The sequence below is a fragment of the Pleurodeles waltl genome, chromosome 10 (assembly GCF_031143425.1).
Source record: "Pleurodeles waltl isolate 20211129_DDA chromosome 10, aPleWal1.hap1.20221129, whole genome shotgun sequence".
NCBI lineage: Eukaryota > Metazoa > Chordata > Amphibia > Caudata > Salamandridae > Pleurodeles > Pleurodeles waltl.
The window spans coordinates 1,002,494,995-1,002,518,084 of NC_090449.1; the positions used below are offsets into that span (position 1 = coordinate 1,002,494,995).

The 23,090-nt window shown below is 46.6% G+C and overlaps 1 protein-coding gene across 2 annotated transcripts in view; it reads right to left on the minus strand.

The window, feature by feature from the left end:
- PHKA1 (phosphorylase kinase regulatory subunit alpha 1) overlaps positions 1–23,090 on the minus strand; it is a 967,577-nt gene that overhangs the window by 186,576 nt on the left and 757,911 nt on the right. The window contains exon 28 of one of the 2 annotated variants that reach the window (XM_069211853.1): positions 16,586–16,624. The exons of the other annotated variant lie outside the window; for it this stretch is intronic. Coding sequence (XP_069067954.1) covers positions 16,586–16,624 — 39 coding nt within the window. The remainder of the gene's footprint in view (positions 1–16,585; positions 16,625–23,090) is intronic. 2 annotated transcript variants of the gene reach the window in all.

A 23,090-nucleotide genomic window follows, 5' to 3' on the forward strand; every position in this document is an offset into this window, starting at 1 on the left:
AGACCAGGCCACATTTTGCCAGTGACGGCAGATATGGGCATATCTTTTCTGGAGAGGCTTCAAACGGGTCTAAGTCCTTTTGTTGGCACCAGGAACAGAATAGTTCCCATTTCAATCTGTAAGTTTTGTTTGTGCTGTCTGCTTTAGCTTAGAGAGCATGACTTTGCACTCTCAAGTGAGTTTCAGATGTCTGAATTCATAGAATTCAGGAGCCAAGAGACACTGGATGTAATATCTGGCGCTGGTGCATTGATAGAATCATTGGAAGTCATGGGAGCAGTATCGGTGTGGCTGCCAACATGAGGAGGAGTTCCATGTACCAGAACTGTCTGGGCCACTTGGGAGCAATCAGGGTTAGACAACAGTTTTCCAACTTCATCTTGGCAAGGACTTTGGGAATGAGCGGGAAGAAGGGGAAAAGTGCATGCGTAAATCTCGGACAATCACATTGAAAGGGCATTCCCCCACGACCCTGGAAGAGGGTATCAACTGGTGTGGAACTAGCATTTGACATTCCTGTTCATTGTGAAGAGGTCCAGTGTTGGTTTCCCCATATGTAAGGAAGTGCCCTTGTTGGCATGGTTACCCCACACTTTTTGCATGATATTTGATGTCAACTTCGACTGAGTGTGTGCTGGGATCCTGCTAACCAGGCCCCAGCACCAGTGTGCGTTCCCAACATCTGTACCTTTGTTTTACACAATTGGCACACCCCTGTTACACAGTTATGTCCCTTGTAAAAGGTACCCATGGTACCAACGGCCCTGTGGCCAGGGAAGGTCCCCAAGGGTGGTAGCATGTATTATGCCACCCTGGAAAACCCCTCACCAAGCACATGTACACTGCCTTTGCAGCTAGTGTGTGCTGGTGGGGAGAAAAAGGCAAAGTTGACATGGCACCCCACTCAGGGTGCCATGCCCACAAAACACTGCCTGTGCCATAGGTACCTCTGGCAGGCCTTACAGCCTGAAGGCAGGGTGCACTATACCACGAGGGCAAGCTGCATGAGCAATATGTCCCTACAGTGTCTACGTCCATTCTTAGACATTGTAACTGCAGTGTAGCCATATTGAGTATATGGTCTGGAAGTTTGTCATTATGAACTCCACAGCTCCATAATGGCTTCACTTAATACTGGGAAGTTTGGTAACAAACGTCTCAGCACAATAAACCCACACTGATGCCAGTGTGGGATTTATTGAAAAATTTACCCAGGGGGCATCTTAGAGATGCCCCCTGTCTATTAGCCAAACAGCTACTGCAGGACTGACCAGTCTGTGCCAGCCTGCCACTTTCAGATGAGTTTCTGACCACATGGGGTGGGAGCCTTTGTGCTCTCTGTGGCCAGAAACAAAGCCTGTCCTGGGTGGAGGTGTTTCACCCCTCCCGGAACTGTAACACCTTGCGGTGAGACTCAAAGGCTCAAGCCTCCTGTTATAGTGGCCTAGGGCACGCCAGCTAGTGGAGTTGCCCGCCCCCCGGACAAAGCCCCACTTCTTGTGACAAGTCCGGTGGGAAAATTAGGGAAAGCAGGGAGGAGTGCCCACACCAGTTGGGACCACCCCTAAGGTGTCCAGCCCCCAGAATCCTCCATCATAGTTTGGTGGAAAGGTACCGATAGGGTTAGGTTTGTGTCCCCCTTGTGGACCCAAGAAGGGTGTAGCCACCCTCAGGGACAGTAGCCAGTGGCTACTGCCCTCTGACCCCTGTAACACCCCTAAATCCAGGATTTACAGGCTCCTCTGAACCCAGTTCGTCAAATTCCTGGTGACCTCACAAGAAGAAAGGAGAGAGAAGAAGGACTGCTAAGCTGAAACCCCAGCAGAGAAGGAAGACGAAAACTGACTTGGACCCAGCCTTAACGGCCTGTCCCCTGCTTCAAAGAACCCTGTAAAAGGAAGCAACGCATCCTGTGGGTCCAGCGACCTCTGCCAAACCTCCAGAGGACTTCCTGCAGCTAGAGGACCAAGAACTCCAGTGGACAGCAGCCCTGTCCTAGAAGAAACTACATCTAAGGACTCCAGAGCCTCCCCAGATCCGCGAGACCTGACCACTCTGCACCAAACGCCCACGACCCGTGTTCAGATGGCCCAAATGACTAGAGAGGATCCCCAGGCAATTCTGAGCAAGTGCACACCCTGGGTTGACCTCTCCTGTCCGCCACGACAATGCTTGCAGTGGGAATCCAGAGGACCCCCCTGACTGCGACAGCACCAGACGAAGATACCTGTTGCACACTGCAACCGCAGCCCACTGGTCTTAGGAAACCTGACAGCTGGTGTAGCAATGACCGGCAGGCAGCCCTCCTACCTGTCCAGCCTGTGGTTTTCCGGAACCGACCCTCTGGACTCAGCCTGCAGCATCTACGTGACCCCCGAGGTCCCCTCCTAGGAAAGCATTTGGAGCCAGACGCAGTGTTAGCGCCGCTGAGGGTGTGTGTTTGGTGCTAATCTGTGGCAGCCCCTGGTGCTCCTCTAAACCCCCCTCCCCAGGTCTGCTCTCAGAAGACGCTGGTACTTACCTGATTCGGAGTGCCCCCAGTCTCCACAGGAGCCCTGTGTTGCTGGTGGTGGGTGTTGGGGGTTAACTCAAACCCCAACCTGTGGACTTCCTAACCCCCGGAGACTGGAACTGTAAGTCGTGTATTTACCTGTAAAAAGTACTGACTTTTCTCCACCCCCCAGGAAAATTGCACTGTCAACTTTTAAAACAGATTATTGCCATTTACTGAAAAACTTATCAATTCCAGTCAAAGTGGTATTGATATATATATGTGAAACACTTATTTTGTGCTTACCTGCAACTTGAATCTTGTGGTTCTAGAAATAAATTACCAAAAAATATTATTGCTACATAAACAACATTGGTCTGGAGTTAAGTAATTGAGTGTGTGCTTCTTCTATTGTCTGTGTGTGTGTGCAACAAATGCTTTGCACTACCCTCTGGTAAGCCTAACTGCTCGACCACACTACCACAAAAGAGCATTAGTATTATCTAATTTGGCCTCTGTTAAGCCTCTGGGGAACCCCTGGACTCTGTGTACACTATCTCATTTAGACATATAATATATACAGAGCCAGCTTCCTACACCATAGTGTGAATATCTTGTCTAGTTGGGCTTGGTCTAGCTCCCATTTGTGACACTCAACTTTGGCCCTGCTGAGTCTGCCTGCTAGAGTGTTGTGTACTCCTGAAACATGTTTCAGCTTTCAAGGAGATGTTGTGGTTTGTTAACCAGTGCCACAAATCCGGGCTTCATGCAAAAGCCTTAGAGATTTCGTGCCTCCTTGCTTGTTGATATAAAACATAGTGGTCGTGGTGTAAGTCCAGACCAGCACTGAGGATCCTTGTATCCTTGGGAGAAAGGCTTGTAGTGTGAGGAAAATGGTTTTGAGTTCCAAGCTGTTGATGTGCATTTGTTGGTCAGACCATTTCCCTTGGATTTGTAGGTCTTGCAGGTCGCCTCCCCAGTCGTCCACTGACGCATCCGTCATAATGATGAAATTGGAAATCAATGGCAGATAAGTAAGGCCTTGGGAAAGATGAGGTTGGTGGGACCACCATTCTAACACCTCAATCATTCTTGGTGTGATGGATATCAGATCTCCGAAGGTGCCTTGAGATTTATTCCACTGAGTTTGTAGTTCCTCTTGTAACGGTCTCATCTTGGGATGCGCAAATGGGACCAGGTTGATTGCCGAAGAGGTCATGTCTAGGAGCAGTTTGAACAATCTCACTGAAACAGTTTTTTCTTGCTATTTTACTGACTAAGGCTGTTAGTCTCTGTTGTCCTTCTTGTGAAAGGTAAGCTTTGTTTTGGAGAGTATCTAGAACAGCCTCTCGAAATGTCATCTTCTGAGCAGGGGTAGTTGAGGATTTTTGTTTGTTGACTGTGAGACCCAGTTTGCGAAGAAGTGCGAGGCAAGCTTTTGTGGCTTTGAACGCTCCCCGTGGAGCTGAAGCTTTTAGCAGCCAGTCGTCAAGGTATGGGAGTAACTGATGACCTTGTTTTCGGAGAGCGACTGATACTGGAGCCAAGCACTTGGTGAAGATGCGTGGACCTGATCTGAGTCCGAAAGGGAGAAGTCGGAATTGATAATTGATACTGTGAATCGGAGATACTTGCAATGTTTAGGATGAATGGGATTATGAAAATATTCGTCCTCCAGGTCTAGTTATGTCATATAGTCTCCTCTGTTCAGTAAGATCAGTATGTCTGAGAGAGTAATCATTCTGAAAGATTGTTTGCGGAGATATCTGTTTAGTTGCCTGAGGTCTAGGATAGATCTCCATTCCCCTGATTTCTTGCAGGAAAAAAACAGTAATAGAATCCTTTCCCTCTCTGATCCATTGGGACTTTTTCAATTGCTCCCTTGTAAATCATCAATTTGGCTTATTTTTTTAAGTAAGTGAAGACAAGTGTGGTGTGTACCCCTTAGTGGAGTCTTTGGTGGTTTCTCCGTGAACCCCAAAGTATGACCATAATTGACTAGGTCCAACACCCATTGGTCTGATGTTCTTCCAAAGGTGGGGATGGTTGGAAATGTTCACACCCATGTGGTGAGAATAAGGTGGTGTAGCTGGTACCTGGGTTCGGTCATTGTTTGTGACTGTTGTCTCTGGTCTGATGTGAACTCTCCACCGAGCTCCTTGCTTAGAGAAACCAGCCGTGGTTGATTGGTGGTATCCTTGTGTTGGTCTGTATTGAGGCTGATAACCGTGATATTGCTGTGAGCGCTGGTATGTGCCTCAATAGGTGGGGAAACCTCTACCTCCTGCACCTTGAAAGGGAAATCTTCTACATTGCAAAGTTCCGAGGGATTTATCGATATCTTTATCTGTTTTAATGGCAAGAAGTGCCTCACCTATGTGCTTGCCAAAGAGTGTGTCCCCATCATAAGCCATATCAAGAATCTTTGACTGAACTTCAGGTCAAAATGATGTGGCTTTGAGCCACTCTCAGGAAGGCTGCGCCTGGTAGTTGAATAAAACCTGTGGAGGTGATATCTATGGCGGTGTCAATATCTGAAGTGGCGCGTTCGTCTACTTGGAGAATTTTTCTTGCCTCCTGCATTTGATCTTCGGGGATCAGGTGTAGCATATCCTTGATGTCAGACCACATCTGCCTGTCGTAGCATGCCAAAATAGCTTAAGAAGTGACAGCTCTGACTGTGATGGCTGACATGAGGGAAAACCTTTTGCCTATCGAGTCAAGGAGGCGTTCATCTCAATCCGGCAGCATGGATACAGGGGCCGCCAGATTTTTTTGATCTTCTCTGCGTCGCTTAGAAAACTACAGTCTGGCCTGGGATGCCCCACCATGCAAGCCTGGGACTCATCCGGCGCTCTGTATTTCTTGTAAATGAGGGGTAAGACTGCTGCTACTGTCGCAGGGTTTTTATACCACCTGGCAAATGTAGTCAATAATCGGTATTGACCGGACTGATTTCCGTTCTTGATCTTTGAAATCGTATAAAAAACAGTCAGATTGTTTGACTGTTTTAGGAAGGTGAAATCTTTCTGCTGCCCTTTCCATAATGCTATGAAACCCTCTAATATCCCCTGGAGGAGAGTCAACATGCTAGTGTTGTGGTGGAGATGGGGAGGGAATGATATAGTCTTCCCAATCATCCGGCTGTGCTGGATTTTCATGGCTCTCGCCTTACTCTCTGTCATCATCTTCCGAAGTCAAGAGGTCATCCCTAGGTGCTGGATCTATGTATGACAGAGGTATCATTCTAGGGGGTAACTGGTGGTAGAATGGTTAGCGGAGAAGAAGAGGCAGGCTGTGGCAGTGTTGATAGTGGTGTCTGTGTAGGAAAACATTGCCTATAATCTGATAGCATAGCCTGAAGGTGCAGAACCAAGGAGCGAGGCACAAAAATGGCATCCTGTTTGTGCTGGGGCTCAGATAATATTTACAACGCTCCAGGCTTCCTTGTGTAAAGGGTTGGTGATAGTAATCCTCGAATTCCCAGCGTCATAGATGACCTCGCTGACGAGATGGTGGTGACTGTTGTCGACAATGTTACTGTCAACGGTGATGTTTTCGTCAACGGGATTTTGAAAGAAGACTTTCTTTGTCGTCGACAAGTGTGTCTGAAATATATCTTTTTGCTTTGATGGAGTAGTAGGAGCAGATGAAACTGTCTCTGAGGAGAAAATTTTCTGGTCTCCTCAGATGTGCCCTCTGGAGATCTGGCTCTCTTATGTGACTTTGGTGAAGAGTCACTATCTTCTTCTGAAGATGTTTTTGGGGCTTTAGCCTTTTGCAGCCACATTAATAATCTACCTTCACTATCCTTCAGAGTACTGGAGAAAAAATGCAACACATTTTGCACTCTTTTGCCTTATGGTTAGGGTAAAGGCAGTAAATGCAGTCATTATGTGGATCATCCACATGAACTCTTTTTCCCCACAGGTCTTGCAGGGACGAAAGATGCCTTTAGAATCAGACATGGTAAATATAGATGAAAATCCAATGCCTTGTTTGAAGTAAAAGAAAAAACTAAGCAGAGCTAAGGGAGACTCCCTTCACACTCAAAGTGTGGTGAAAATCCGAGGGAAGGATCCTTTCTTGGGAGTGTTCTAGAGAGTGCTGGCACCTACCTGGTCATAGTTCAACTTTAGTGTTTTTTAAAAATGACAAAGGGTAGTGAACTCAGGGCCTTCTGCCATTTTAGCCTATAGTCTTGCATAGTGCTTTTCTAAAGTTACCGTAGGACACGTCCGACGATGGGGAATGATTCAAGCATTTGAAATTTATGAAAGATCAATACTGGATAATTGCAGGGGCATAGACATGACATGGTACTTCTTAAAGAAACCCATCTGTTAGGGAGCTAGTGCCATTTTGTAGGTCAGGGTGGATCAAAGGTCTCCAACGTTTTCTGAAGTAAGAGCTATGTATGTTAATTGGAAATTATACCAAGCTATTAATATTAGTGTTGTAATGGAGACCACAACAACAAAGAATATTAGTGCCCATCAAATGCAAGACTACTAGTAGTGATCACCTAAATTTATCAGTTGGAGTTGCCAACAATAATGTAATAAAGGATCTTTCAATAAGAAATGCCTCTATGTTGGTAGGCACCAAGGTAATACTATTAGTAGTAAGTCTTCTGCAGTTGCCTGTGATCCCCTCTCTATGCAGCCAGACCAGTCTGGTTTTATTGTCTAGTCTAGAGGTTCATAAGAAAGAAGCTCCTCAGGCTATATAATTGCCTAAAGAGTGATTGAGCCTCTTGAAATTGTATTCTTAGGCACAGTGACGGCCTTTAAATCTACTGAAGGAGGTACAGACTGTACTCCACTTTATTAGACATAGACCACAAGATTAATGGGGTGTTGTCTCCAAAATTAACACTTGGGAGGGTACTGGGCAGGGGTGTCCATTGAGTTGATCAATAAGCCTACATTGTTCCAGAATGGGAGATGGAAATTCGATTTGCCTTAAAAAAAAAAAAAAAACATACTATGGACAAGAAGGGTTCTGATACTAGGGTTGGAAGGGAAGTCACCACCAGTCGGGATCGATTTCTGGAAAAAACAAATCTACTGAGACGGATTCATAATTCCAAAAATGATGTCTAGCCTTCTTTTCCTACTTAGAAGCCGCATCTCTTTTAAAAATGAAATTATTTCACTCCCAGAATTCCTCTATGTTCTCTAAAATATGCCATACAAAAGCCAAATTACTTTTATTAAAGACTTGAGAGGACATTTAGAAGTCTGCGGTGAGATGCCAGATGGTCATGGGTAGCATTGTGTACCATGTGAAGATCTTTATTTGAGGGTGTTATCTATCTCCTGCACATCATAAAGTACTTCTGAGCCTTCACCCTATGAAGGAACAATTAATGAGAGTGCACAGAATTGTTATGGGAAAGAAAAGAAACCTGCATTACATAGTGCATACCCACATTATGTAGTATAGGAGGAAAATTGGAAGGCCACCATGTTGATGCATGGTTGGAAAGACAGCCTGACCAGAGAACCAATTCTGGGCTTGTGCAACCATGTGTAAGTTCTTTGCATTGTGAAGCTTTAAAAACTGCAACTTGATAGGAACTGCTAGACAGTGATCTGGCTGGACTGACTTGGAGACTGTCATGGGGTAAATAACTCTGTAGGGAAACAGAGGTCATCCTATTGGATACTGACCAACAAGCTTGATTGGTGACTCACTGGTTCATGTGTATGTTACCCATGACTTTCCTGACCATGCATATGGGCCAAGGCTAAATAGGCAGACAGAGACATCTATTGCGTTTCATCAGCCCAACAGTCCCAAGAATCTTACTGGCACTAGGTAAGAAGCACCACTTTCCAACTATCTTGCACAACTTAAGCCCAAAATAACGTAGGTGGCAAAGTGCCATACAGAGATTTGTCGATTTGTCATATATTAGAAAGATAAGCCACACACTGGAATGAGTTGCCAGACAGCCTTAGAATTCTGACACAAAGACTGCCACTGCTTTTTACATTAAACAGTCAACATGCCTGACTGCACTGGGAATCTGGGAAGACTGGAATGAAGCATCTGTTCCCCACAAAGAACCGTCTGTTCATGAGTATTTCAGCTAAGGATACTTCCTTTCTTGGGCCTATTATAATAAAACCAGGCTCCACAGGAGTGGTCGGTGATTGAATTTGTCATGGGTGTAGTGAGGGTGGACAACTTGTTATCTGCAATTTGGCAATGCACCAGGAAAGATACTTATTGGGTGAAGGTGGGCAGGGAAACAAATAGGATCCTGGGGAAGTAAATGCTCTTAACACTTGAGACAGCAGTGCTACGCGTATTTCAGCATTTGGACTCACCCAAGTATTGCATAGTTCTGTTTTCAATGGGACTAGTGACCGAGAAAAGAAACGTTACAAGAGAGTAGGGTGAGTCAATGCTCTGAAGCTCGAAACACGGCAAGCAGGAAATGACTGGTGTTCATTGAAGAAGCTGATTTGTCTGTAAAATCTCCAAGCTTTTGGATTCTTGCTGAAACACTGTGGTTTGTAGTTCTAATACACCCACACTCCAGACTTCCCGGACCCCTTCCAACCCCTCAATGCCTCATGAGAAATTATGCTGTACAATTCATAATTGTGTCCCTCCATCTTGTGCCTATAGATAACCCTTCTCTTTGTGTTTTATGTTATAAAGTACAACTCATCCAGGGTTTCTGGTTTCTGAACCTTCAATATAATAATCATTTAAAGTGAGATTTGGACATGGAGCGTTTCATTTCAGACTTTGCCTGTATGGGAATATGGAACAGGAGCATAAGAAATATATGGAGGGTTGCGGGAAAAGTAAAAGAAATAGTACATAGAAACAAACAGAACAGTCAAATTAATGACAGGTCAGCCAAGTGGACGTACATGGATAACCTTGCCAGCCAAGCAGAGGAGGCATCCAGTAGAGGGGAATGAGGGAAGGTCTTCAAGCTCACAAAGATAGTCAGTGGTACATCTTGTGCAAAATACAGCACCCCTTTGATGGACAAACAAGGCAGACTATTCACAACTGAGAAAGAGCAGGAAGCACACTGAGCTGAGTACTTCAAAGAAGTCTAAAACAGATCAGTACCAACAAGCAAAGCAGACATCCAAAAAGCAGAGACAGGCTCAGATGTGAACACCACCCACACCACGAAAGAAGAAATTATCACTGCCATCCGATCTCTCAAGAGTGGAAAAGCTCAAGACCAAGACAATATGAATGTAAAAATGTTCAAGGAAGAACATGAAACGTCAGACAAGATCCTCCAACCACAATTTACACTGATTTGTGAAGGAAGGAAGTACCAGGTGAATGGAACCAAGGCATCATCGTCAACATTTCAAAGAAGGAAGCATTAACCAACCGTAACAACTGGTTTGGCACCACCCTTTTGTCTATCCTGATGCTGTGGACAAACAGTTAAGAAGAGAATAGACTTGGTTCCGCAAGGGCAGATGGTGTACTGATAAGATCCCAAAGCAGTGCATGAAGTGATAAAGCCAACTTTACTTCAACTTTATTGATTTTGAGAAAGCCTTTGACAGTATCCACCATTTCAGACTCTGGCATACTGCAGCAGATAGTTCTCCTCATCAAGAACTTCTAGGACAATTTTGCCTGCAAGGTGGGAGATAGTGAATATAGTTGCAAATTCAAGAGCGGTGAGAGACAGGGATATGTGATCAACGACTGGATGATGCTCCACACAACAAAAGACCAAGAAGAGGCATCAGATAGACCTTATTCTTATACTGAAGGACACCTGGAGGACCTTTAATCAGATGACATAGCCTTGTTCTCTCTCACACACCAGCATATGCAGGAAAATGTGCTATGCCTCAAAATCTAAGCACATCAAGTGAGCATAAAGATCAACATAAAGAAATGAAGTCATGCCACTCAACATTCAAAATCCTTCACCAATCAAGGTGGATGGAGAGGACATAGCCATGACTAAAGATTTCACCTACATAGGCAGTACTAGCAGATTTGATGAAGGTGCAGGCAGCGACATCACAAGCAGCCTTCAAGATGCGAAACAATATATTTTGGTCATCTCAGGCTATCACCAACACCAAGGTAAGGCTTTCCCAGAGCTGCATTCTGTTCACATTCTTGTATGGATCAGAATGCTGGCAGATGACAAAAAAGCAACATCACCAAGCTGTCAGTCTTCCGCACCAGTAACCTGAATTGCACTCATTGCCTAGCTGCAACAAACCTCCAACCTAGAACTGCTCACCAGTTGCAAGTAAGAGAGCATGGACTACATTATTATGAGAAAAGGATGGGGATGGATAGGATACACCATCAGAAATGAACAAAACTTCAAACAAAAACAGCTCTCTATTGGACCCCTGAAGGCAAATAGAACAGAAGCAGGCCAAACGACACCTGTAGGTGAACTGTTGAGACAGAAATGAAGACCATGAACCACAAATGGGGCATTGTACAGAAAAGTGCCCAAGACAGACAGAGGAGAAGGTCCTTCTTTGCTGCCCTACATACCAGTTGACATAAAGGGCAGTTAGGAAATACAGGGGCATCTTGGAAAATTCTTCCATGCAATTGAGGCATTTGAACTAGAATCAATTCAATGAAGCATCAAAGTATCAGCTGTTTGCAAGTATCAGGGTAACTGAATCATGGGGAATGAACAAATTACTTACCTTCAGTAACGTCTTATCTGGTAGAGAGATATACTATTTTCAGATCCCTTACCTTAGAATTTACCCCAGGCTTTAGTCTGGATCTGGGGATTTTTCTCGTATATTACCCCTACGAACCGTTAGGTGCCGTTGGTCGGCTCAAAGTCCGTCGTGAGCGTCATGCACACTAGATATGATGTCGCGGGACCTATATATGCGCCACCCCGGTGCGCCAAGGTCAGTTTTTTTCTTTCCATGAGCAAAAGTCACAGGAAATGTTAAAGGAGCCACAGTTGTAAGTTAATCTTCAGAGGTGGAAAGCATCTTTCAAATGCCTCTACAAATCTTTCAACAAATCTAACAATTTTTGTGGAAAAATAATATATGTCTCTTTTAATAAGTGGATTAAAGGCATTCCTTGATTGGAATGGTAGTTCATCCCCAGCATATAGTAGGCAGGAATATTTATCATTTTGAATGGTGGAACCTGAAGAACAAGTTTGATAGAACATGTTAGATTGAGTACCCATGAGAAAGAGTGTTACCGTAGGTAAGTAACTTGTTCTTTTGATGGTTACATCTAACAGCAGATTCCTCACCTTCTGAATAGATACCAAAGCAGTTCCTCCCAGATGTTGGACTGTGAACTGGCTCAGACCAAAAGGTCCTGCCGGACAGAGTGGGCAAAGTGCCCTTCTTCATGGACCTAGCTGTCCAGGCATTAATGCTTTATGATCATGTTAATGTGTTTATAAAGCGCAACAAATGCCCGTGGGCATCTTGGTGCAGCCCTGATATGGAAGAAGAAGAAGGGCTCTGAGCTATTAATATTCAGTTTCCTGAATGATAGGATATCAGAGCAGTTTTTCAGCCTATTCCATAACTTTGTGGTCTTGAGGAAGAAGCTTCCGCCTCCCCAGGATGCTTGTTTGCACCTTTGTACAGACAAACACTTAAAAGTGGCTGACCTCAAATTCTGGGCAGGTATATACCAGCTAAGATTATACTGGATGTATTTGGGAGCCGTATTATGAAGGGCTTTAAAGGTGATACAGAGAACTTTAAATTCAATTCCTTTCTCTACAGGTAGCCATTCGAGATCTGTGGACTGTCTCCCATGTAGCAGCCTGGTAAATATCTAGGACTAACAATCCAGTTGCCAAGCAGAGTGGTTGCAGCCTTGGCTCTGGTGGAATGACCCCATAAGTATTATGAAGGCTGCTTCTTTGCCAGTGTGTAACAGATTTTGATGCAGAGAATTATCCATAGAGATGGTACTTGCACTGCCTTGTAATTTTTTTTTTATCCTTGAAAATCCCACAAAAAGCTGATTGTCCACACAGTGTGTCCTGGACATCACTTCATCTTTGGCGGGAAGAGGCGAGCAAAGAATGGTGTAAGGGTGACACCCTGTCACTTTCAGTAGAAAAGAAGCTTTGGTCCTTGTCTGGGGAAGAATTAAGTGCACTGAAGGTAAACAGAAAGCACCTACAGCTTGCTTACATGACCAGTAGATATTATGGTGATACAAAAAACGGTCTTCAATGTTAGGAGCCATAATGACCACCTATGCAGTGACTCAAAGGGAGTACACATAAAAAAGCAAGGACTAAGCTTAAGTCCCACTGGGCCATCACAAAAGAATTTAATGGAGACAAATGTTGTGACCTCTTTAAGAGATGCATCACAAGAGGTGGTTTAAATAAAAACGTCTTATCCAACAACTGCAAACAAGCAGAGAGCTGACAAATAAGCCTGCCCAGAAAAGGGCCTAAAGCAAGTCCTTGTTGGCCCATGGTTAATATAATTAATATCACAGAAACACTTTAGTTTGACTTGTATCAGAGGGGTACCACACTAAGCCACAGTGTGCTGCTCAATATACAAGCACGGAGATGTAAATGGCACAGGACCAGGTGCAGGACTCTGCCCTACTGCTGCAACAAAAGAGTCTCGGATATCGGTGGGCTGTCCTAGGACAGATGCCCATTCTCAGGAGTTGAGTACCACTCTCTCCTCACTCAATCTGGGGCCACTAGGATGACTTGGGTTAGGTTGTTCCTAATTTTATTCAGAACTCAGGGCAGGAGAGGTAGCAGTAGGAAGGTAGCAGTAGGAAGGCATACAGAAGTTCCGAACTCTGTTCAAGGTGGACTGTGTCAGAGAGGGAGGCTCCTGTGAACTTACAACATGCAAAACCACTGACATTGCATATTTTCGGAGGTGGTGAAAATATCAAATCAGGTTTCTCCCCATTCTTGGATGATGCACTGCACCACCTCCAGATGCAACTGTCAATTGTGATCTGATAAGAGTCATCGCTGGAGTTTAAAGATCCACCACTAGCAACATTCCTTTTCGTTTTATGTTTCTTCTCTCACTTACCCAATGACTTTGACCGTGACCAAGATCTGCTGCAGGAACGACATTGGGTGTGGGAATGGGACCTTACTTTCAACTTCGACCAATCACAGAGCGGAGTGTTATAGCATTTATTGGCAGAGCTTTGCCCTGTGGTCCCCTATGGCATTCAAGTTCATCTGGGTGCAGTTGTTGCAGGCCTTGGGAGTTGTGCTCTGACCCTAAGCACCAAAGCCAGACCTTGTGGGGATCTGTCACAGACACTACTTGAAATCTGTAATCTTGGAAAGTTACCTTTTTGCTCGGACATTGGATTTAAGTGAAAAATATAGTAGTATAGTGTCTCGTCAAAGATGAAGGATAGCTCTGAATCAGCATCTGGAAGTGCAGAAAGAAAGGAACTTACATCTGCGCCTGGGCAGCACTTATATGCAGCTCTGCTGCCCACTTCTAAAGTGCAACAACACGGTAAGACACCACCTTCTGCCGTGTATAGGCAGTGCTTAATAAGTTTCCGGATCCAATCTTACACCTGGGGTATTTTCAAATCGTGAGGAATCACCAGTTAGAAGTATGCATCAAAAGATGACTCTGTGGTTAGAGATCTCTGTAATTTATGCTGAAGGTTTGAGGCCTTTTCTGAGCATCTCAACAAAGGAGCAGGTGTTGAGGATCAAGGAAGTATGGCAGATCGGGAGGAGACAGGAGTTGATAACAGAGCAGTGACCGTAGATGGATTTTATACAACTAGGCCATCATAAAGGGGGTAATGCAAACAGGGACACCAACTTTGTTTAAGGAGGAACCAAACCTGTTCCTCACCTCATTAATAATAGTTTGTTCTAGTTGAGTGATCAAAAGTCAAAACAAAAGAGAGAGGGGGACTAGGGGCCATAAAGGTCCAGTATCCTGGCTCCATACATTAGTTAATCAGAAAAGGGGATACTGTTCCTAAAGCAGAAGATACCAGAAGGCTACCCACTCACACAGGTTGAACAGCAGGGGAATTACTCTCTTAATTTATGGTACCCTCACACATCACTAAAAGGGATGTCATGCTTCATCATCGGGCAACTCCTCGGAGGACCGGTGCTGCAATGTCCTGCAGGCCCCACGAAGGGTCACTTTAGTGGAGATGTTTTGTTTGGTGCCATATTGTGGAGCCTAGAAGTGTGAGAGTGTCCTAAAATGTGAGGTCAAATGTGAGGGACTGGGTGTGAGTAAAAGAAAAAAGTGAATGATTAAAACCGTCTAGGAGTTGCCAAGAGGTAATTTAATTACATGGTACTGCTGTGGGGATTAAAAAAGCCACTAGACAGAGCCATTGATGGCTACTCTGGGAAAATGATAAACCCACGTAGCCATAAGAGTCAAAAGTGAGAAAAGGTCGACATGTTTCGCGTCTGCCGGTCCAGGACAATCCCATCCATGTTGTTTCTTCAGGACCACAAGTGAATGAGAGTTCCCCGTGTTGGAAGCTACAAATGTCAACTGGATGGTATCCTAATGGATACCTATTCAGGTGTAAGAAGTGACCTCTATCAATACCCAATTTAGACAGTGTAAGATGACTTGATAATACCAGTTAGGTTATAAAACTTCTGACTTGTGAATGTCCAGCCCTGCATGTAGTCATGTCTAAAGACCCATAGGTCATAAGCAGAGGAAAGCGTTCAGCTCATTGGGAGTTGAGAAGCATCGCATACAGACGACCTACCCGTCTCTCTGCTCGCAATTCTCTTACTGTTAGACCTGTGTGAATGTGTAGCCTTCTAGTATTTTCTGTGTTAGGTACAGTATCTAATTGAATGATACCAACTTCATTGATGTCTATGTTAGAGGATTGCTCCGGAGGGTTACACATCTCCCAATGAATCTAAAGAAAACATATCCTTGTTGGAAAGTTCCTCTGAAGCTAACAGCCCTTCATTAAAAAAGAAAAGCAGGCTTCTTGTACAATTCTAAGGTTTCTCGAGTTGAAAAGCTCGTGGGTGGAACATTGGTCAACAACACTAGACATGTATTTAATAGTGACCGACTATAGTAAGCGTTCATACACCAATCAAGGTACTAGGCACAGCACTGGTTGGGACAGTGACATCTTGAGAGTTCAGCGACAAACGTTTGTTTGTTTGGGTCACCCCACTGTGTAAAAAGGGCTCTGGTTTTCTTTTTTACAGTGCCGCAAATGTGGGGACACCGGAATTGTAAAAGGTCTCATTAAGACAAACAAGAAAAGCCTTGCAGTCTGCAGGAGCAAACCGAACTGGCTTCAGAATACGCATGATCCCAAAGCTATCACTCCAAACATTGTTGGGTAGAAACTGGTCACCTGAGAACAAGCTCGAGCTCTCAGTTTTTTTCCCTCACTAAACAATGAAATAATCTAAGATGCCCAGGTTAGGGCTGGGCATGTGGGTTAGTCAGCCGCTGTTGAAAAGGCCAAAACGATGCAGATGGGTTAACATTTTAATGTTTTGGAAACTGTGAAGTGAAAATATAGCAGTGACTCTTACAATGACGACTGAGACATATTCCAAGCTTGCATACCTACAACATCCAGACTTTAAAGCAAATACAGAGATACCAAATGCTGAAGGTATATAACTTTACTATGATATTTTTCTCCATTTTACCTACTGTCTTCAAGTTAAGACTCCTCCACGTTTGGTGTTACTGGTACAGAAGATATTGTGGATCACAAATAAATATCAACCAATGTAAGACATGGTATGGAAGCACGTATTAACTTTGGAAGCAGCAACAAATATTATATGGATTGGTAATTAGAGAGCAAAGCGGTTCGGCCCCAATCACACATGCTTAGATTTTATTTTGGTGACCAAAGCAAGCCATGACTTGGGGGGCTCGTCGGTAGTCACAGCACCAAAGCAGCGCTTATTGGTAATTCAGATGAATGAAATAAGCCGATTGACCCCAAACATTATTGCCGGGATTATGCATGTTCCCTTCTAGCTTTTTCAGTTTTTTTTAATAACTGCATGCTGTAAAGCTCCCAAAGCAAGCAGACAGCTCATTATTGAATTAGAAGTAAAGTATGGAAGGTCACCTGACTCTCTGCAGTGAGAGACTTTCTACGCAGGTCCAGCTGAAAAATAAAGAGAGGTCAATATGTGTATGTCTCTAGAGCAGAAATGTCTACTGGAGGTTTTTGTGATAAAAAAACAACAATAAACCTTTCTCTGCCTCCAAACCTGCTCTCATACTCCTATCAACCTTTTACATTGCACAAGCTGCTCACTTGCGGTTTTGTGAAGGGTGACTTTAAAAGGACTCTTGCACACGCTGTAATATAGATTTTCTTCAGTATACTGGTTTCTCAATAACGTGTTTAGACTGAGCTATGAACCACTGATGACTGCAGACTGGATTGCTTGGAATGGAAGAGCGGTCCCCTTAACTTAAAGGAAGGGAGGACAATGTGATCTTTCAGATTCAAACCCTTAGTACAAATACAAAGGACTGTGCACTCTTAGCACCTATAGGGACTTAGGCATTCGGGGCCGATTCATCAAGGCATTTATGAGAGTGGTACTGCAAGGGTCCTACTTCATGGACGCTTAAATGCCTTTTTGAATGGACCTCCATCTGCACGGCCAATAGAATGACATTGCAAACTCCCAGACGTGGCTGTGATACCAAGCTGGGCATCACTGCATTTCTTAAATTAGCAAATCCTTGGCCATGACTCAGAGCTCCAGAATGCTGATGCCACATTACTGGCTCAATAAATACGCTAATACACAGAAAAACAAATACATTATGGATTACAGAAATATTCTTGATGAAACGCACAAAAACAAGAAAAACACATTCCCAAGGAATGTAAATCAACGGGCTCTGCTGCACGCCCATCTGGCTGGTGTCCTGGAAAAACAATATACAACCTAAAATTAATGTTCACTGACATAAATTCTAGTACTCTTAGGGCCAGATGTACCAAAGGGTTTTACCCATTCTATGTCTATGGGAAAATGTGTTTGTACATATGGCCCTTAGTGTTTTGCCAATCACGTTACACTGCATTTAAAGAACGTGAATCATATGATAGGGTGGGACCTTTAGCATATCGCTTCCGGGCAGTGGACGGGCAGAACAAGCCTGAGCGCTTGTCCATAAGTAGCTGTATCTCTCTTGGGTGCACCATCTTCGGTTCCAACCATCTCTAGCAGGTTGGAGCTAAACTACTTAACCTTTATCTTAGCCATGGACATGTTAACAGCTACTAATACAACAATGTGAACAAATCCATTAATTCAAACAATTAATTAATTTCTTGGGGTTGTTATAGAATCTTGGAAGATATACAGGAAAAAGAGCATTAAACCAGAGCAGCTGAAGTTCACCTGGGCGTTATGGCTTTCAGAGGCCTACAACTGAGATGCTTAGGTGCCCATCACATCGTTCTAGAGTCTCAGGGACTGTTCTTCAAGCAAACGGTGATGAAATTCCAGCACCTTTTGCATAAGGGGTTCTCTACTAAGATGGAGTAGTTTCAGGGAAGCCAAGCGCGGACACCAAGGCGGCCTGACACTTGCAAAGCAATCTAGCGTTCTTACTTGTATATCCTTGTGAGCTAAGCACACAATTTTGAAATAGCAATGTTCTTTGATCTGCAACTAAATCAATCAAGGATTTGTAGATCGCGGCTAATCACCCATAGGGTCTCAAGGCGATGTATGTGGGCGTGCTGCTCCGTCGAAGAGCCATGACTTGAGGTCCTTCTTGAACTGCTTCAGTGATGCAGTCTGTCTGAGCTTGAGAGGTAGTGTGTTCCATGTCTGGGCTGCTAGGTAGGAGAAAGATCTTCCTCCTGATGTACTTTTCTGGTTCTTGGGGACAACTGCAAAGGCGAGCTGGGAGGAATGGAGACGTCTGTTAAGTACGTAGAAAGTGAGGCGGTGGTTAAGATATGCCAGTCCTATGTTGTGCACTGCCTCGTAGGTGTGGATCAGAAGTTTGTATATGGTGCACTTGTTGACTGGGAGCCAGTGTAGGTCTCTGACGTGGGAGGAGATGTGGCTGTGTCGGAGATATCCAGGGTGAGTCTGTCTGCTGCATTCTGCCGGCATAGAGTTTGCTGCCGTAGACCAGTTTGCTAGTGATGATTGCTTAGGTGACTGTCTTCCTCGTGTCGGGGGGAATCCATTTGAAAATCTTCAGCAGGAGTCGGAGGGTGTGGAAGCATGACAAAGAGAGGGCGTTGTCTTGGTGGGTCATCGATAGAGAGGAGCCCAGGATGATGCCCAGGTTTTACGCATGATCAGTGGGGGCGGGGGCGTTACCCAGAGTGGTGGGCCACCAAGAGTCGTTCCAGGCAGAAGGGGTGGAGCAGACCATGGGGATCTCTGTCTTGTCCGAGTTGAGCTTGAGGCAGCTGGCCTCCATCCAGGCTGCGACTGCTCTCATCCCATTGTGTAAATTCCTCTCGGGTTAAGCAGAGTCCTCGGACAGGGAGAGGGTCAATTAGGTGTCGTCGGTGTAGGAGACTATGTTTATCTTGTGTTGTTTGGGGATCTTGGCAAGCGGTGCCATGTAGATGTTGATAAGCATTGGGCTGTGGGAAGATCCTTGGGGCACTCAGCAGCAAATGTCTTTGGGTTCTGAGGTGAACGGCGGCAGTCTGACCCTCTGTGTTCTTCCGGTGAGGAAGGACCTGATCCAATCTGGAGCTGTGTCTTGGATACAGGCGTTGTGCAATCTATTGCAGAGGGTGGAGTGGGAGACAGTGTCAAATGCGGCGGAGAGTTCGAGGAGGATGAGGGCGGTCATACCTCTGCGGTCCAGTATGATGCGTATGTCGTTGGTGGCTGCTAAGAGTGTGGTTCCGGTGCTGTAGTTGCTTTTGAATCCAGACTGGGATGGATCTAGGACATGGTGTGTCTCAAGGAATTTGTGAGCTGTTGGTTGACGGCTTTCTCCATTACCTTGGCTGGGAAAGGGAGCAGAGAGATGGGTCTGCAGTTCTTCAGCTCCCTAGGGTCGGCGGTGGGTTTCTTGAGTAGCAGGCTGATTTTGGCGTGCTTCCAGTCTGAGGGGAATGGGGTGGTCTCGAAGGATAGGTTGATGGTTCAGCAGAGCTCCGGTGCTATGAATGCGCTGGCCAGGTTGAGGATGTGATGACTGCATGGATCCAAAGGTGCTCCCGAGCAACTAATAAAATGCTTCTAGAAGTTAGTTATTAATTTTGGTTGTCATATCGGGGGCAGAGCTAGCCTGCAGCAAGATGGCCGACATTTAGCGCGGCTCTGCTCGGCCTGGGGCCCTGATTTTATATTTATACTGTCAGGGCGGAGATCTTTCTGTCTTTTTTGCCGGGTGGCACTGCGGAGACGCAGGTGCTGCCGGCAGTGTGCGGCGAAGGTTGCGCCCCCCCCTCGCCTCCGATGTGACGGGCGGGCGGCGGAGGAGAGGGCTTGGCTGAGCGGGAGGCGCGCAGCGCTCTACCACAGGCTTTCCTGGACTGGCTGGCCGGGCGGGGAGAGGCGGCACCTGCAGGGAAGTTACGCCGGTGGGCTGTTGGCGGCAGGTTGCGGGGGCCGGATCGGCGGTAAGCTCATACCGCGGCCTCACACAAATTTTTGCACCCTGCGGAGTGGCTGTTGGGCTGGGGCTGTCCGGCTGCGGAGTTGAAGCCAGGGCCCCCGGTGAAGGACTTGCCGCAACCTGCTGGATCTGGCTGCTTCATTTGGAGCAGCTGACTGGACCCCCGTGGTGAGCTGGGGAGGCGGCGCTCTTTGGGCGGCTGCAGAGGGGCCCTGTGGTGCAGTGTGGGGCTGGTGGACCCTGCGGGGTGCTGCTGGTTGGTGCGGGCACATTTCGCCCCGTGTTGGCGAAGCGGACTAGTGTTACGGAGCTGAGCTGGCTGAGTTGGGCCTGGAGGCCCACTGGAGGTGTTCTCTGGGATCCCGTTGTGGAAGCTACTGGCCTGGCAGAGCTGGCCTGAGGAGATCTGCGACATTGCTGGGCCTGGACTTCTCCTGCTGGAACTGGCACCATGGCCTGGTTGTTGCTGGGCTGGGGGCGGAGGAGGGTCGGGCCTGGGCTGGGAGAGACCCACCAGCCGGAGGAGGCCTGCATTGGAGGAGGCATTGCTGGCTGGCTTTGGAGGCCTGATTGTGACCTTTGCTGCCTGGGCTTGGGACTCTCGCCGGTCGTCTTGCTGATGTAGGATGGGAAAGGCAGAGCAGCGGCAGGCGAAGATCTCCTTTGATGGGGGACGGAGGAAAGGGGGGACCCCTTCGCCACAGATGAGGGAGGAAACTTTGGAGGCTGCCTCGTCTGATATGTCGGTTAAGGCCATGTTCCTGGATTTGAAGTCCAGCCTGACGGGCATCGACGCCAAGCTCGATCATTTAATGGAGTAGCTTGATCGTATCAAGACAAGGGTGGGCGATCATGACTCTAGACTCGACCGGTTGGAGACGCGTGCTTCAGACATGGAGGATCAATGTCAGGGCGAGCGAGCACAATTTCTGCAAATGGAGAAGGTGTTGGAGGTAATACGTAAGAAAAATGAAGATTTGACATGGGATGAATGGAAGATTTCATTGAAAGCATGCTCTCTGAACGCCTGCTGGTGGTGGAGCGGGCACACCGGTCTCTGGGTCCTCGGCCTCCACCTGGCACTCCGCCTTGCCCCATTATTATCCGCCTCTTGAATTATCGTGACCGTGACATGGTCCTCCGGCTGGCGCGGGAGCGGCGCCCGGTGCTATACAAAAATACAGAGCTGTACTTTTTTCCAGATTATACCCCGGGAGTGTAGGCTGCGCGCAAGGCTTTTTTGCCGGTCAAACGCTCGCTTGGACAGACGGACGCCAGGTTTTCCCTTATCTACCCTGCAAAACTGAAAGTGCAGCATGGAGGGAAACTACACTTTTTTACTGATCTGAAGCAGGCGGCGAAGTTTGTAAAGGCTCTCCCTCGGCGACCTGCAGCTGTGAACTCGGGCGAACCGGGTGCAGAGCATGAGACTCTCAGTGATAATGACTAATGGCTCTGCTGCTGGTACACAAACTGACGGCACGGCTACAGCGATATAGAACTGTTTGCTGTCCTGATGCTCATTCACTTTTTGGCCCCTTGCCTTCCCTTCCCAGTCCATTGGTGGGATTGGGTTGGGTGGCTAGCCGTTTTCCCCTTAGATGAGTCTCGTTAAAATGTCATGGTGTATTTTCTTTGTTTTGTGGGTTAAGGGGGGGGGGGGGGCTATTTGCTTTGTCCTGGTTGGGTGGTCTGCATGAGAGGATGGTGGGGTTATGTACTTCTTTGTTGGTTCTAGTATATCTGATGTTTTTTTTCTTTCTCGTTACGTCTATGTTTGCTGGGCTGGCTGGAGGAGGGGGTGGTGTGTTCTGGTGTCCTGGCAAGAGTGGTCGGATGAAGCAGGCTGGGGAGACATTGGTTTGTTGCCTCACTTGGAGTGTGCGTGGCCGGAATGATAGGCGCAAGGTGCGGCTCATGTCTGCGTATGTTAAGTGGCAGAATGTTGATATCTGTATGCTGCAAGAAACTCACTTGGTGGCGGACACAATGCATCGCTTGAAGGAGGTATAGATTGGGGAATGTCACGGGCGGTATATTTGAGATATGCCAGGGGAGTGGCAATTCTGCTGCGCAAGGGACTGCAATGGCGCACGCAGCGAACTATAGTTGATCCTAATGGACGGTACATGCTGATGAGCGGTGTGCTTTTGGACAGGCCTTGTCGACTTGTGGCTGTTTACGGTCCTAATACGGACGACCCGGATTTCTTTGGTGAGGTCTAGTGCCTGGTTGAGTCGCTGGGAGGAGGTGCTGTGATTTGGGGGGTGACTTTAATGTTGTCCTGATCTGGTAGCGGGACAGAGAGAGTTCAGCCAGGATGCAGCATGTAGCAGCGGCTCGAGCTCTGTCCGCGGTGCACTGGAGGATATCTGGCGGATGAAGCACGGAGACGAGAGAGAGGGCACGTGTGTCAACTATGTGCACAGCAGATGGTCCTGCATTTATCGCTGGCTGGGCTCGCGGGACGTGGCGATGTGGACGAGATCAGTGGAGCACATGGCACGCACGTTGTCGGACCATTCTCCGGTTAAGTTGGAGCTGGCGGTGCCGGGCGGTCCGGGACATGCTTTCGTATGCTTGCCTCAGGGGGCTTTAAGAGATGAGGCATTCCGGGAGGAGATTTGTCGGGAAAATTTTCTTTATATTGAGGAGAATGGTGGCTCTATGAGTTCGGCAGGAGTGCTGTGGGAGGCCTTTAAGGTAGTCGTCCGGGGGAGCTGCATTTCGAAGCAGCATGGTGTGCTGCGGGGGTTGCGTCAGGATTTGGCGCAGCTGGAGATGCAGATAGCTGACCTGGAAGCTCGGTTGGTGGAGGACTGGTCTGGGGATACACTGGCGGATCTTCGGCGTATGGTTTCCTTGTATGAGGAGGCTTTGGAGAGGGAAATATGCTTTCTGGGAAGGTTTGCCAGGGCGAGGTGCTACGGAGAGGGAGAGAGGGCTGGACGCACGCTGGCTAATTTACTACGCAAGCCCTGGGCCAGCAGCTATGTCACTGAAATAGA